Raw genomic sequence first — 16,812 nt, 5'->3', positions numbered from 1 at the left:
TTACCAGGAGGCAGTGCCGTGGCTGCTGGGGACATGATGGGGTCTTGTTACCAGGAGTTAGTGCTGTGGCTGCTGGAGACATTATGGGGTCTTGTTACCAGGAGGCAGTGCTGTGGCTGCTGGGGACATTATGGGGTCTTGTTACCAGGAGTCAGTGCTGTGGCTGCTGGGGACATGATGGGGTCTTGTTACCAGGAGGCAGTGCTGTGGCTGCTGGGGACATGATGGGGTCTTGTTACCAGGAGGCAGTGCCGTGGCTGCTGGGGACATGATGGGGTCTTGTTACCAGGAGTTAGTGCTGTGGCTGCTGGGGACATTATGGGGTCTTGTTACCAGGAGTCAGTGCCGTGGCTGCTGGGGACATTATGGGGTCTTGTTACCAGGAGTCAGTGCTGTGGCTGCTGGGGACATGATGGGGTCTTGTTACCAGGAGTTAGTGCTGTGGCTGCTGGGGACATTATGGGGTCTTGTTACCAGGAGTCAGTGCTGTGGCTGCTGGGGACATTATGGGGTCTTGTTACCAGGAGTCAGTGCCGTGGCTGCTGGGGACATTATGGGGGTCTTGTTACCAGGAGTCAGTGCTGTGGCTGCTGGGGACATTATGGGGTCTTGTTACCAGGAGTCAGTGCCGTGGCTGCTGGGGACATGATGGGGTCTTGTTACCAGGAGGCAGTGCTGTGGCTGCTGGGGACATGATGGGGTCTTGTTACCAGGAGGCAGTGCTGTGGCTGCTGGGGACATTATGGGGTCTTGTTACCAGGAGTCAGTGCTGTGGCTGCTGGGGACATTGATCTGCCAGCTGTCACTTGAAGTTTTGATCTGTGACCTTGAAGTGTAATCTGCTCATTGATGATCTGGTTTGCACTGCCTGGCTGGTGTCCTGTGGTGAGGCATGACCTTGCTTTGTGAGGTGTACACTGCTGCTTTGTGTGCTGTCAGGATAGCTATACTTCCGGAATTACACAAGAAACCTGACTCTGGAGTCACGTCAGCTGAGCCAGGCCTCCTGCAGGTGGCTTTTGTTGCCGGTATGCAAGTGTTCTGTATAAGATCTGCAGCCCTGGGAACGCCTGCATGAGAACTCAACTCGGAGGGGTGCCAATTACTGAGCCGGCAGCGATTAATTATAGAACAGCTACTGGATGTATGAATCCAGCTCCTTTCAAACCAGGTTTTTCTTTACCTTCTTTTTTTTTTTTTTTTTTTTTTTTTTTTTCTCCCTCTCCCAAGTTCAGAAGGACTTATCCTAGGCACAATGGGCAAAGGGGCAACTTAAAGGGCAACTGGAGTGACATGGAAATGGAGGCTGCCATATTTATTTCATTTTAACCACCCTGGCGTTCTGATTAAATCGCCAGGGTGGCTGCGGGAGGTTTTTTTTTAAATAAAAAAAAACTTATTTCATGCAGCCAACTGAAAGTTGGCTGCATGAAAGCCCACTAGAGGGCGCTCCGGAGGCGTTCTTCCGATCGCCTCCGGCGCCCAGAATAAACAAGGAAGGCCGCAATGAGCGGCCTTCCTTGTTTTGCTTAGATCGTCGCCATAGCGACGAGCGGAGTGACGTCATCGACATCAGCCGACGTCCTGACGTCAGCCGCCTCCGATCCAGCCCTTAGCGCTGGCCGGAACTTTTTGTTCCGGCTACGCTGGGCTCAGGCGGCTGGGGGGACCCTCTTTCGCCGCTGCTCGCGGCGGATCGCCGCAGAGCGGCGGCGATCAGGCAGCACACGCGGCTGGCAAAGTGCCGGCTGCGTGTGCTGCTTTTTATTTTACGAAAATCGGCCCAGCAGGGCCTGAGCGGCAGCCTCTGGCGGTGTTGGACGAGCTGAGCTCGTCCAGACCGCTCAGCAGGTTAAGCAATACCAGTTGCCCTGCTGACCCTCTACCTCTAATACTTTAAGCTATCGACCCTGAACAAGCATGCAGCACATCAGGTGTTTGACATTCTTCTCAGATCTGACAGGATTAGCTGCATGCTTGTTCCTGGTGTGATTCAGACACTACTGCAGCCAAATAGCTTAACAGGAAATAAATATGGCAGCCTCTATAGTCTTCTCACTTCAGTTGTCCTTCATTTGAACTTTACAAAATAGAACTTAAAGCGGATCCGAGATGAAAAACTAACTATAACAAGTAACTTGTCTATATATCTTATCTAAAGTTTACATAGTTTACACAGCAAATCTAGCTGCAAACAGCTTCAGAAGTGTGTGATTATTTATTCCTGTGATACAATGACAGCAGCCATGTTCTGTTTGTCACATTGTCACAGGCTGAGGGCTGTAGATGCTATCAGCTTTCTTGTGTGTAAATTCAGCCCTCTCCTCCTCCCTCCTTCCCTCTGCCTTTGAAATCTCTGGCTAGTAATACCTCCTCCCCCCTCCCCTCCTGCCCAGACTGAGCTCCCATAAGCCCTTGCTATTGTCTGAAAATGCCAAGGCACTCTGAAAGGCTGTAGACGAGGCTTGTTTAGTTTATAGGGAATTAAAGTATTAAAACAAAGTATTTGGATTGAGGAATGCCCTATACACTATGAAAGGGACACAATTATGCAATGAGTATGTTTATCTCCGATCCACTTTAATGAAGACATTTGTTACTTTATACATTCTTGTTAATGTTTGCCCATTGTACAATATCTTCACTGTGATTTACATTATAAAGATGGCCACACATGGTACAATATTTTGACAGCAACTCTATAAAAAAATCAATCAATTTTTTTTTTTTTTTCCCCCAGCAAGAAAGCAATCAGATTTCTTTTTCAGAAGTAAACCATGATCAATTGCTATTAAATGCTGGCAATCAGACATTCATGGTTACAATATTTAACAGTGCGCACTGCCAGAAATTGTAACCGTGTGCAATGTTAAATATTGTAACCTGGAATGTCTGCGCATTTAATAGTGATTGGCAGAAATAAACCATGATCAATTGCTGTGACTCCTATGTGAGGTCACTTATTTGGGGTGGGGTGTTTAGGGATAAACATGAGATAAAAAGCGATTGTTGGAACGCCATGTAACCACATGCCTTGATAAAGGGGGACCCCGCGTGGCCTCCAAAACAATTGTTGGACTTCATTGTGGTAAACTGGCACAATAAAGTGTGTGCTGTAAAGAGTGGCGTGCTGACAATCCTTGCAACCTGTACTTAGGTTTGTGGCACTATCTATGCCACTTTGTCAAGCACCCAAAGCAATTGATGGTGGGCCGACTTTCTTTCGGAACACTGCTCTGAAGGATACTCCCCTGTAGGGGAGGTTAGGAGTTGAGGCCCTGCAGCTCTTGACTCCTCCCCTCTAGCCCTCTAGTTGTCTCTATAGTGCAAGTCCCCTGATCTCAGGCTGCACTGTTATGCCTGGTTTCACTTCCATACCAAATTTCTGTCCCCATGTCCTGCCAGGTGTAGCACTCTTCTAATTTAGTGTGGATGTGGGTCTGGCATCAGGGCAATGGTAACCTCTTGTATTTTCTCCTTTTAGGCCAGCAAAGATCACTTGAAGCAGCACTACATTGACCTGAAGGACCGTCCCTTCTACAGTGGCCTGGTGGACTACATGAACTCTGGACCAGTGGTGGCCATGGTGAGTTGTCTGCATGGATGAGCATTCTGTCTGGAGGGGATGGCTCCTCCTAATGTGACAAAAGGTATTTTCTAATAGCAGAATGTATATAAGACAGAGGCCTGCAGTGCAGATCTCAGTCTAATTATACAAGCAGCTTCTAATGTCTCCTGTAGCAGCAGGATTCACATATCCTTCCCAGAGGTCACGCTTCGCTCTCCAGACTTGAAACCTTTTATAGAAAGCGGCATCAGTGCTACACATCCTGTTGGCTTTAGGTCTGCATGGGGCAAGTACCTTGACTTGCATATGTATGAAATCTCCATTGGGAGGATTGGGCACAGGATGCAGCCAATATACGGCTTATCCTGCTGCATAAGTCCTGGCGGTGGTAATTACTATTCCCCCTCCAGGTCCATGGCTGGTGGGGAATGATGGAATTCGGCTTCCAGCCGTTTCTGGCGGCCGAATTAGTGTTTTAAAAGTAACTTCAGATCCGTCTTCTGATGGCGCCGAAGTTACTGAGCGCCGCTATAGCCGTAATTCATATTTCGGTCTATGGTGGCGCCGGCTGTGCTTAAATCTCCTGTGCTGTTACAGCGCTTGCATTGACTTCCTGCCCTGCCTGCAGTCCCTGCCTTCAGATAGGGGGCTCTGAGCTGTTCAGTGGCAACATACCAGTTTTTCAACAATCAAATCTTTTAAGGTGGACATAAAGTAGTTTGATTTACAATCAGATCGACCATTAACCTCCTTGGCGGTAATCCCAAACTAGGGTCGGGGCAGAAAACCGCAGCTAAGAGCGGTAATCCCGAGCTCTGCTTGGGGTAGCTGCCGGTGTGCAGAGTATAGTGGGAGTTTCTACATACCTCCCCCCCCCCCCCCCCCCCCCCCCCCCCCCCCATGGGATCTGACATCTGCCGCCATTCTTCTTCCTCTCCTTCAGGGCTCTGCTTCCTCCTGGTGAGCTCGACGGCTGTCTTCATGACAGCCGGCAATTTCACTTTACAGTAGCAGCGCCACCCGGAGGATGGAGGCTTAACTGGAGCCAGGGAGGTGAGTGATTGTCAAACTTCTGCAGATCTGTCTTTTTTTTCTTTTTCCCCAGGTTTTAGGGTCTGAAAGGGTGCAAAAAAATTGCACTGCTTTTAGACCCTAAAATCCAGAAAGAATCTTAACGCTAGGGGGTTAAAGAGAACCCGAGGTGTGTTTTTAAAGAATGTTATCTGCATACAGAGGTTGGATCTGCCTATACAGCCCAGCCTCTGTTGCTATCCCAAACCCCCCTAAGGTCCCCCTGCACTCTGCAATCCCCCATAAATCACAGCCGTGCTGTGAGGCTGTGTTTACATCTGTAATGTCAGTCTCAGCTGCTCCCCCGCCTCCTGCATAGCTTCGGTCCCTGTCCCTTCCCTCCAATCAGCAGGGAGGGAAGGGATGCAGGCGGGGACTGGAGTTCTGCAGGAGGCGGGGAGAGCAGCAGACTGACACTATAGAGATAAACACAGCCAGCTCTGACAAGCTGTCAGCAGCGTGGCTGTGATTTATGAGGGATTGCAGAGTGCAGGGGGACCTTAGGGGGGTTTGGGATAGCAACAGAGGCTGGGCTGTATAGGCAGATCCAGCCTCTGTATGCAGATATTATTCAAGCCCACCTCCTGGTTCTCTTTTTAAGCCTGGTACACACCCAATTTTGATTGGCTAATTTTACCACTTCCCTGTAGTGTTAGCTACACAATCTAATCCTAGTACTCAGTCTGTTGGTCCTCTTACTGTGTGGTGGTGGTAAAACTGGGCAGCGATTTTTATTTAATCCAATCTGATCATAGGGATCTATTGCCACCTCCACACACTGCAGACCAATTGAACTCTATTGGAAATTGTCCTACTGCCATTCCTTCCCCCACCGCCCCTAAGGCTTGCCTGTTATGCTGGTGCGATTCTTGGCCCTTCGTTTCTGGCGTCACTGCGAGCGCCTTTACCACGTGACCCCAGGCACATGTGGCAACATCTCTACTGGTCCTTCTCAAAAAATTAGTATATTGTGATAAAGTTCATTATTTTCTGTAATGTACTGATAAACATTAGACTTTCATATATTTTAGATTCAAATACACACAACTGAAGTAGTTCAAGCCTTTTATTGTAATATTGATGATTTTGGCGTACAGCTCATGAAAACCCAAAATTCCTATCTCAAAAAAATTGGCATATTTCATCCGACCAATAAAAAGCGTTTTTAAAACCAAGTCCACCTTCAAATTATGTTCAGTTATGCACTCAATACTTGGTCAGGAGTCCTTTTGCAGAAATGACTGCTTCAATGCGGTGTGGCATGGAGGCAATCAGCCTGTGGCACTGCTCAGGTGTTATGGAGGCCCAGGATGCTTCGATAGCGGCCTTAAGCTCATCCAGAGTGTTGGGTTTTGTGTCTCTCAACTCTCTCTTCACAGTATCCCACAGATTCTCTATGGGGTTCAGGTCAGGAGAGTTGGCAGGCCAATTGAGCACAGTAATACCATGGTCAGTAAACCATTTACCAGTGGTTTTGGCACTGTGAGCAGGTGCCAGGTCGTGCTGAAAAATTAAATCTTCATCTCCATAAAGCTTTTCAGCAGATGGAAGCATGAAATGCTCCCAAATCTCCTGATAGCTAGCTACATTGATCCTGCCCTTGATAAAACTCAGGGGACCAATACCAGCAGCTTACATAGTAGCCCAGACCATCACTGACTGTGGGTACTTGACACTGGACTTCAGGCATTTTGGCATTTCCCTCTCCCCAGTCTCTGGCACCTTGATTTCCGAATGACATGTAAAAGTTGCTTTCATCCCCAAAAAAGTACTTTGGACCACTGAGCAACAGTCCAGTGCTGCTTCTCTGTAGCCCAGGTCAGGCACTTCTGCCGCTGTTTCTGGTTCAAAAGTGGCTTGACCTGGGGAATGCGGCACCTGTAGCCCATTTCCTGTACATGGTGGCTCTGGATGTTTCCACTCCAGACTCAGTCCACTGCTTCCGCAGGTCCCCCAAGGTCTGGAATCGGTCCTTCTCCACAATCTTCCTCAGGGTCCGGTCACCTCTTCTCGTTGTGCAGCGTTTTCTGCCACACTTTTTCCTTCCCAGACTTCCCACTGAGCTGCCTTGATACAGCACGCTGGGAACAGCCTATTCGTTCAGAAATGTCTTACCCTCTTGCTTGATGGTGTCAATGATGACCTTCTGGACAGCAGTCAGGTCGGCAGTCTTACCCATGCTTGCAGTTTTGAGTAATGAACCAGGCTGGGAGTTTTAAAGGCCTCAGGAATCTTTTGCAAGTGTTTAGAGTTAATTAGGTGATTCAGATGATTAGGTTAATAGCTCGTTTAGAGAACCTTTTATGATATGCTAATTTTTTGAGATGGGAATTTTGTGTTTTCATGAGCTGTATGCAAAAATCATCAATATTAAAACAATAAAAGGCTTGCACTGCTTCAGTTGTGTAATGAGTCTAAAATATATGAAAGTCTGTTTATCAGTAAATTACAGAAAATTAGCTTTTTCACAATATGCAATTTTTTTGAGAAGGACCTGTGGATGCTTTTGTCACATGGTACAAACATTTATGGATTTGCGTTGGCGTGACGGAAGCATTTAAAGGATAACTGTAATGAGAGGGATATGGAGGCTGTCATATTTACTTTTAAACAATACCAGTTGCCTGGCAGCCCTGCTGATCCTCTGCCTCTGATACTTTCAGCCATAGCCCCTGAACAAGCATGCAGCAGTTCAGGTGTTTCTGACATTGTCAGATCTGACAAGATTAGCTGCATGCTGGTTTCTGGTGTTTCAGACACTCCTGCAGCCAAATAGATCAGCAGGATAGCCAGGCAACTGGTATTGCTTAAAGGGAACCAGAGAGGATGCAATATACATACCTGGGGCTTCCTCCAGCCCCATACGCACAGATCGCTCCCACGCCGCCGTCCTCCGCTGCCTGAATCCGCCACCACCGGGTCCCGTCATTGCCTCAAGTCGGCCAGCGGACGCGGCCAATTCTCCGCATCACAGGGTGCTCTCCCCATACAGATACGCATGTGGCTGCTTACTGCGCAGCCGCATGCGTACATGTATGGAGGGAGCCCCTGTGATGCGGACAATTGGCCGCGTCCGCCGGAAGTGACAGGCCCGGTACCGGCGGATCCAGGAAGCTGAGGACGGCGGCGTGGGAGCGATTCAGGCTTATGGGGCTGGAAGAAGCCCCAGGTATGTATAAAATCTTTCTTTTTTCACCCCGCCGTTCCTCTCTGGTTCCCTTTAAAAAAAAATAAATATGGCAGCCTCCATATCCTGCTCTCTTCAGGTTCCCTTTAAAGGACAACAGAGGTCACATGTGATGTGAGATAGACATGTGTATGTACAGTGCCAAGCACACAAATAACTAGGCTGTGTTCCCTTTTTTTTTTCCAATAACACTCCAGGACAGGTATACATTGAGACTTGGCTCCTCCCAGGAACAGGAAATATCCTTCAGCCTCTCTATAAATCAAACAAGGACCAAGGGTCAGGCAGTATTGGATATTTCCTGGTCCAGGAACCAGGTCTCTCTATGTGCTCGCTGTCCCGGAGAGCCTGGGTGGCTAGGGAAGGTGTTGGCACACAGTGGATCCTGCTACCTACAGAGGATCTGCTGGAGCTGGGAGTTACCTGTGGGGTTGCCGTTCTGGTTGCAGTTCCCAGCCCGGATGTTTCACCCTGTTGGTCGGCCTGGGGTGAGAAGGCAGCGCTTCAGGAAGGGCCGCACCGAAGACGCACCACGCGGAGGCAGCGGCAGGGAAGTTGGCGTCCGGATGATGCGCATGGCGGAGGCGTAATGCGGAAGTCTTCCGGCCGCGACCTCAGAGTACTTCCGGGTCGCGTGACGTCACTTCCGCATCGCTGGGTGAAGAGGTGCGGCCGCCCGGAGTCCCAGTTGGTCTGAATCTCGGCGTCTCGCAGCACGGAAGGATGTCTGAGATAGAGCAGGAGCCAGGAAAGGTAAGATTGCTCTGCTGGGACCCGGGCAGCGGTGGTGACTCTTGTGGGAGCATTCAACCGTACGCAGCATGGAAAGTTTGGCTCCATGGTGCCTATATTGCAAAGGGTGCATTACAAGCATAGGCTGTGGCTATGCAATGATGTATTACCTATTAAGCATTATTTTTATGTTTTGGCATACATAGGCTTATATTGACTTTGAAGTGCAGATTGTGTTAATGAGAAACTTCTGAAAAACTTTAACTTATGCAGACTTATGTTATTAATCAGTCTATTGCATATAACTTTTGCTTAGTCATATTGGTATATGTTAAAACATATAGATAAATATTGCTTTACTTCACATGGTATTTTTGTAGGACACAATTAGCTTTATGTTTTTTGTGTGTATTTCAGGGCACTTCTACAAATGTACCTGACCCTGCAAAGACCACTAAACGGTGCCCTGTGTGCAATACAAAGGTCAATCCTGCATCAACAAAAATTTTATGCAAGGATTGTACCTACAAAGTAATGAAACAAGAATCTGCCTCTCAGAGATATTCAGGCTCTGAGGCAAGATCTAAAAGACACACTAAGGGCCCTTTTCCACTACAGCGTTTGCGATTGCTTAATCGCAAAACCGCAAACCGCTAGTGATTTGTCAAATCGCTACAGTTTGCTTTTAGCATAGGAATCGCGGTAGGTCATTTCCACTACCGCGATTCGTTTTTGACCGGATCGCGATCGCGCGGCGGAGCGATTATTGCCGCGATTTTGCTATGCAGTGCATAGCATAGCAAAATCGCGGCCGCGAACGTCGGGGAATCGCCGGTAATTGCGATTCAGCAATCGCTAGCGTTCAGCGTGAACGCTAGCGATTGCTAGTGGAAAAGGGCCCTTAAAGAATTTAGAGCTAGTGCAACTCCTTCCAAAACAGACACACCAGCTGAAGATTCCGATCAGGTCGCTCATATTAAAGTACCTGAAGCTGTTACGCATAAAGCTACTACTAAAACTAATAAACCAATTATCCTATCAGAGGAGGAAGAAATTAGCGATAATGATGACGTTTCGGCAAGTTCTGTTGAAGCACAGGAAATGGAAAATAAACCCTCTAAGTTTAAATTTCCTGTGGCTGAAACTGAAATGCTATTAACAGCAATATATGAAGATTTAAATTTAAATAAAGCAAGTACTGAACCTAGTTCTCTACATGATAAATTATATGAAGGTATGGAAAATCCGCAAGAGTTGAATTTTCCAGTACATCAGACAACAAAAAATTTAATTTCAAGTCAATGGAAAAATCCAGACAAAAAGTTATTTATGTCCAGAGGATTCAAGAGACGTTTTCCCCTTTCAGATGAGGACTGTAAAATGTGGGACAAGAGCCCTAAACTAGACTCAGCATTTTCACAAGTTAATAAGGATGATGAACTGGCATTTGAAAATCTTGGTCACTTAAAAGATCAATCAGATAAAGATTGAATATGCATTAAAAAGGTTGTGGCCTGCAATTTGTGCCAACTTTAGGCCTTCAGCTGCAACAACCTGCGTAGCAAGAATGCTCGCGCTATGGATGCAACAATTAGAAGATAATATCAATAAGGGTGCACCTAAAGACCAGATCATTAGTTCAATGACTGTGATGCATAAGGCAATTGCCTATATAATTGATGCTGCGTCAGAATCTATAAGACTGACAGCTAAGGCAGCAGGGATTTCTAATGTAGCCAGAAGAAATCTGTGGATTAAGACCTGGCATGGTAGCATGGCTTCAAAAAATAGAGTTTGTGCCATTCCGGTAGTAGGGGACACTCTCTTTGGGCCAGAGTTGGATGAGGTTCTTGAAAGAACCGCCAATAAGAAAAAAATCATTTCCGAAAAAAAGGCAGTTTAAAACTGGGAAAAGGTTTTTTCGTCAGAACAGACAGACAGACAAACCTGAAATGCAAAACAAAAGAAGAAATTGGTCCTTCAATAAAGATCAAAAAAAGCCGGGACCAAGTTTTAAAACTCCATACACGCAAAATAAACAATGACACGCTAAAAGTGGGAGGAAGATTGGGCTATTTCCTTCCACATTGGAAGCAGATAACAAAAAGCCCGTTTATTATAGATCTAATAAAGAGGGGTTATCATATAGCTTTCAACACAAGACCTCCAAAAAAGTTTGTGATAACCAAGAAATTACGGTTGCCTCAACATCAGGAGGCATTAAAGGAGATCATCACAGATATGCTACAAAGGCAGGTGGTATCAGTAGTTCCAGTGATGCAAAGAGGCGAAGGCTTCTACTCAAAAGTATTCCTGGTTCAGAAACCGTCAGGGAAATACAGAATAATTCTCAATTTAAAACCAATCAATCCATACATAAGATACGAAAAGTTTCGGATGGAATCCATTTATTCCATAAAGAATCTACTGATACCAGATGGCTTTATGGCAAGTGTAGATCTGCAAGACGCTTACTGGCACATACCAATAGAACTAAATTCACAAAAGTTTCTGAGGTTTGCAGTGCAGATGGAAAAGGAGGTTCAGCATTTACAATTTCGCTGCCTCCCATTTGGCATAACATCGGCGCCCAGAATCTTCACGAAAGTGATGGGAGAACTAATCGCAGCAATACACAAAAGAGGAATTATTGTAATTCCTTACCTAGACGACCTACTAATTCTAGCAAAAACATTAGAAGAACTAGAGGAACACAAACGGATTGTACTAGTGCAGTTACAAGAGGCAGGCTGGATTGTGAGCAAAGAGAAATCGCAGCTTACTCCAACTCAGGAAATTTTATTCCTGGGGTTTGTAATAGACTCAGTGAAACAGAAAATTTTTCTTCCACAAGAAAAAATACAAAAGATTGTATCCGAAGTGAGTACATTTTGTGCACACCAATCAGTGACAATCAGACAAATTATGCGACTCCTCGGCCTGCTGTCTTCAGCAGCGCCAGCAATCCAGTGGGCGCTGAAACATACCAGGATTTTGCAGTCATGGATGTTGACCCAATGGGACAAGCATCAAGAGACACTAGACAGCAAAGTGACAGTGGATTCCCAAACGAAGGCCAGTTTGGAGTGGTGGCAAACATTGCAGCATCTCACCCAAGGCAGACTATGGTCGTTACCTATTCAAAAGATCCTAACGACAGACGCAAGTCTGTCAGGATGGGGAGCCCACGTGGACACTTTTCAGGTTCAGGGCGTATGGAGTCAAACGATGGCAGAACACTCATCGAACTTCAGGGAACTAATGGCAGTAAAGATGGCTCTAATCAGCACGATACATATTCTAAGGTCATCTCATGTTCAGATTCAGTCAGACAACTCGACGGTTGTCTCGTATCTGAATCGCCAGGGGGGCACGAGATCCAAAAGATTACTATTTCTAACTATGGAGATCCTGGATATAGCAGAACTCGAGTTACTATCCCTAACGGCAGTACACTTGAAAGGGGAATTAAACGTTCTGGCGGATCAATTGAGCAGGGTACAGACCTCAAATACAGAATGGTCCCTCAATCAAAATTTATTTCAGACAATAGTGAGCAATTGGGGACAACCACAAATAGATTTATTTGCGAACAAGGCCAACAGAAAGTGCGAACAGTTTTATTCCCTCAATGTCATGGACAGTCCATTAGCAATCGATGCTCTGGCGCAGAACTGGAATCAGAGTTTACTGTATGCATTCCCACCGTTAAATTTGATTTCCCTGGTACTTCAAAAATTAATGAAGTCACAGTGCCAAATGATACTAATTGCCCCGAATTGGCCCAAGAGGGCCTGGTATCCGCTTCTCCTCTCAATGTTAACGAAGCAACCATGGGAAATACCGTTATCAGAAAATATGATACAGGTACAAGACCAGGCTGTGACCAATCTAGGAAAATGGAAACTTACAGCGTGGTATCTGAGAGGGCAGTCCTTGAAAGTAAGGGATTGTCTTCAAGAGTAGTGAATACTCTGTTAAAGAGTAGGAAAGAGAATACTCGTTTAATATACCAGAAGTACTGGAAGACTTTTATTTTATGGTTAGAAAACTCAAACTTCCAATCAACAAATGGCAACAATTTTAGAATTTCTGCAAGAGGGAGTAGAGAAAGGACTGGCCTTAAAGGGAAGGTCCAAGCAAAAAAAAAAAATGAGTTTCACTTACCTGGGGCTTCTACCAGCCCCATGCAGCCATCCTGTGCCCTCGTAGTCACTCACTGCTGCTCCAGTCCCCCGCTGGCAGCTTTCTGACCTCGGAGGTCAGGGCCGAATTGCATACATTTTTACACATTACCGCTAGTGCAGAAACATTAACACGTACATTTTTACGCGTTAGTGGTGCGTTAGTGGTGCAACACGTAAATTTTTGTTCCTGCACTAGCTGGAATGCGTAAAAATGTATGCAATGTGGCCCTGACCTCCGAGGTCAGAAAGCTGCCAGCGGGGGACTGGAGCAGCAGTGAGTGACTACGAGGGCACAGGATGGCTACATGGGGCTGGTAGAAGCCCCAGGTAAGTGAAACTCATTTTTTTTTTTTTGCTTGGACCTTCCCTTTAAGCACAATTAAGGTCCAGATATCCGCTTTATCAGTTTATTTAGATAAGAAATTAGCATTAGACCCTCTAATTATTCGATTTGTCAAATCGGTGGAAAGGAATAGACCAGTAAGAGTCAGACAGTTCCCAAAGTGGGATCTATCTTTAGTCTTGCAGGCATTGACATCTGATGAATTTGATGAGGATTCTCTAAGGATGTGTACTCTGAAAACAGTATTTCTAGTAGCGATTACGTCTGCCAGACGGATTAGTGAACTACACGCACTATCATGTAAAGAACCATACTGCTCTTTCTTTGACGATCGCGTCGTTCTTAGAACAAGCCCGGAATTCCTGCCAAAGGTGGGAGACATGTTCCACAGAACACAAGAGATAATACTACCTTCTTTCTGCAGAGACCCAAAAACGGAAAAAGAAAGTAAACAGCATAAATTAGATGTTAGAGAAAATCTAATGTCTTACCTAGAAAAAGTGAAAGAGTTCAGAAAATCAGAGTCGTTATTCATCAACTATACAGGCAAATCCAAAGGATTAAAAACCTCCACAAAGACCATTGCCAAATGGATAAAGGATTGCATCATACAAGCATACAGCATTATGGGTAAGGATCCTCCAGAAAACTTAAGGGCCCATTCCACCAGGGCAGCCGCAACTACGTGGGCTTACAGGGCAGGTACATCACCGTTGAATATCTGCAAGGCGGCGACCTGGAAGAATCTGGGAACATTCATGAGGCACTATCGATTGGACCGAATAACAGAGTCCGATCAAGACTTCGGAAGAACTGTCTTAAAGGCAGTTAGCCCACCCTGAGGTTGGTGATTGATTTCTTGCTTATCATCTCAATGTATACCTGTCCTGGAGTGTTATTGGAAAAACCAGGAGTTAGCTCACCTGGTAACGACATTTTAAGTAACACTCCAGGACAGGTGGGGGTACCCACCCCCATATATATCAAGTATTGCATGATATACATGTTATGTTATGTTATATGTATGTAAATGTAATATAGTAGGGTTATGTTGAGTATATTGTTCCTGTTCCTTTATATTATACTGCCTGACCCTTGGTCCTTGTTTGATTTATAGAGAGGCTGAAGGATATTTCCTGTTCCTGGGAGGAGCCAAGTCTCAATGTATACCTGTCCTGGAGTGTTACTTAAAATGTCGTTACCAGGTGAGCTAACTCCTGGTTTTTTGTTTTTTTTCCCCCCCCTTCTGCCGGAGTCCAAAATCAGGCATGCAAGTGACTGTCTGGGTCGGGACTGGGTCAGACTATAGCATAACCCTCACTGATAAGGATTTGCAGCCATAAAACACTTTCCTGTCAGTAAATGGCTTCTTCTGAGAGCAGGAAAGAATGTCAATTCAGATTTGATCTGTAGCATACTTCAATGAAGGTGTCATTTATCAGCCGATGAAACGGTAAAAACTTAAACTAGATTTAAATGTATAATAACTGTGGGGTATCTAAAGTCGTTTTTAGGAGGATAGATACAATTGTTAATCACATCAGTTTTTTACCTTGGCTTTCCTCTAGCACTGCACATAAGCAGGGGGAGAGAAACTATTTTTTTTCACTGGAAATTGGACCAGTTAGTGGCCACCTTTAGGGTGAATATATTAAATGGATAATTTATGCAGTTCCAATCTTTTCATTTCTATGTAATAAGGGATCATTGGTGGCCACCTTTAGGAAGGGGTTACAGATGATTAGATGGCTGAGGTGGCTGATCAACGTCCAGTGTGTTAATTAGGTGTGTGTACAGTGACCGCTGACCCACAAGCAATCCGCAGACCTGGTCAGTAGGCTGGGTTGAGAGCAGTGACAAAGGGGTGTGACCCAATCAAACAGCACATATCGGCCCTTAGCCCTCACAATGGTAATGTGCAATCCGTTGTTCAGTCTCCTAGTGTAACGTATTTAGATGCAAGTGTTTTGTGTATTTGCTGAGACTGTCGCTCTGCTTGCAGGTCTGGGAGGGTCTGAATGCAGTGAAGACTGGCCGTGTGATGCTGGGGGAGACCAACCCTGCCGACTCCAAACCCGGCACCATCCGAGGAGACTTCTGCATCCAGGTTGGAAGGTGAGTCCTGGACCGATCCTATATATCCTCTCACCCCATCCACTGGGATCCTCTTCCTCCATTGCCTCTTCCTCCCTCTGCACCAGTATGCCTGCTGCTCCCATCCCCTAGTTGTCTGTTTCCTACCATGATCCAGCACAGGTGCAGTAGCAGATTTCTGATCAGGCGGAAACAACCGAGCCCGGTCAGATAGCCGCTGCTGCACCTGTGCTGGAGCAGCATAAGGTAAATATTGCAGGCGCTGCTGTGCCTTCACCACAGCCCACATCCTTGAGTGTGGTTTGGGGCTGCCAGTGCTGGATTGCCAGGACTGAGGAGGATGGGGAAGCCTCATTAGGATCCAGAGGCTTTCCCCTCCTGAGGTAAGTATACTCCAGGTTTTTTTTTTCTTATTACAGCATCTCTTTAACAAGAGTCTAAGGAAAGTTGCTGTGCTCAGTTTACATGTGTGGCTCAGTTACTAAGCGGCTTTAGCCTGGAGACAGATCAGATCAGTTCTGTTAATTCCTGGGCCGGTTCCTGTCTTGGCCAGAGGCATAAATCCGATTGGCAGTTTGCTTCCTGGCATCTGTGAATGGCTGCCAGCATCCATATTGGTGACCTTATAATCTGCTTATAGTGTGACAGGATTAGCGTTCGGAATAGAGCTGGTGGTGTAACAGCTGTATATCATAAGGTCACGCCGTGTCTTTTTATGTAAAAAGCCGCATTTAGGTCACATTGTGGTCAGTTGTTCCATTCTGCTCCCTGTATAATCTCTGCGGAGAAACCTTGGATGGCGTTTAAAGGGCACCTGAAGTGATCGAATATGGAGGCTGCCATATTTCCTTTTACAATATCTGTTGCCTGGCAGTCCTGCTGATCTGTCTGATTCACACACCTGCAACAAGCATATGGCTTACCTAGGCCTCAATTCACTAAGATCCTGCTGGAGATAAGGCAAGAGAAAACTTGCCTCCACACAGTAAGAGTTATCTTATATCTTCATTCCTTAAGTTACCTCCTCTGTAGTTAGTTTCACATGCAGTTAATAAACAGCCTGTCTTTTAACTGTGGAGTTATTTTAAGGATTGAAGAGTTAACTTAAAGACATGAGTTAACTTTAGGTTTGCCTGAGGTAAAAGGTTTCCAGAATACTACATGCCTTATCACCATGGTAACAACTCTAAGCTTCTCTCCTGTCTTTAATAACCTTTCTAGAGTCTTTACTTCAGAGCATGCTTGTTCAGGGTCTATGGCTAAAAGTATTAGAGGCATAGCAACAGCAGGTGAGCCAGGATACTGGTATTTAGCAGGGAATATGGCAGCCTCCATTTCCCTCACTTTACGTGTCCTCTGAAGGTACTTTTAAAGTATCTGAAGTCTTGTTCAGATAGTGAGGTTCTTGCTGTGATCCCTTCCCCACCCAGGCATGGTGTGGCTATGCCAGGGCTGGGCAACCTGTGGGCCGTACCTGGCCTGTGGGGTGTTTTTGAATCCCAACCACATTTTCCCTCGCTGATATCTATGGCCACAGTGGCATCATGTGACCCACAGTCAGTACATGCCAGTGTCACATGACACACTTGTGGCCATGGAGATCGCTGATCATGTGATTGGGTGAGTTAAA

At 46.0% G+C, this 16,812-nt stretch overlaps 1 protein-coding gene across 1 annotated transcript in view; it reads left to right on the top strand.

Annotated features, from left to right (window-relative positions):
- Positions 1-16,812, top strand: part of LOC137524200 (nucleoside diphosphate kinase A1) — a 32,136-nt gene that overhangs the window by 14,003 nt on the left and 1,321 nt on the right. Inside the window, exons 3-4 of the mRNA XM_068243792.1 lie at positions 3,485-3,586; positions 15,091-15,203. Of these exons, the coding sequence (XP_068099893.1) occupies positions 3,485-3,586; positions 15,091-15,203 (215 nt within the window). The remainder of the gene's footprint in view (positions 1-3,484; positions 3,587-15,090; positions 15,204-16,812) is intronic.

Source organism: Hyperolius riggenbachi, chromosome 7, assembly GCF_040937935.1.
Source record: "Hyperolius riggenbachi isolate aHypRig1 chromosome 7, aHypRig1.pri, whole genome shotgun sequence".
In the NCBI taxonomy this organism is placed as follows: domain Eukaryota; kingdom Metazoa; phylum Chordata; class Amphibia; order Anura; family Hyperoliidae; genus Hyperolius; species Hyperolius riggenbachi.
This window is presented reverse-complemented; position numbering and strand designations above follow the sequence as displayed.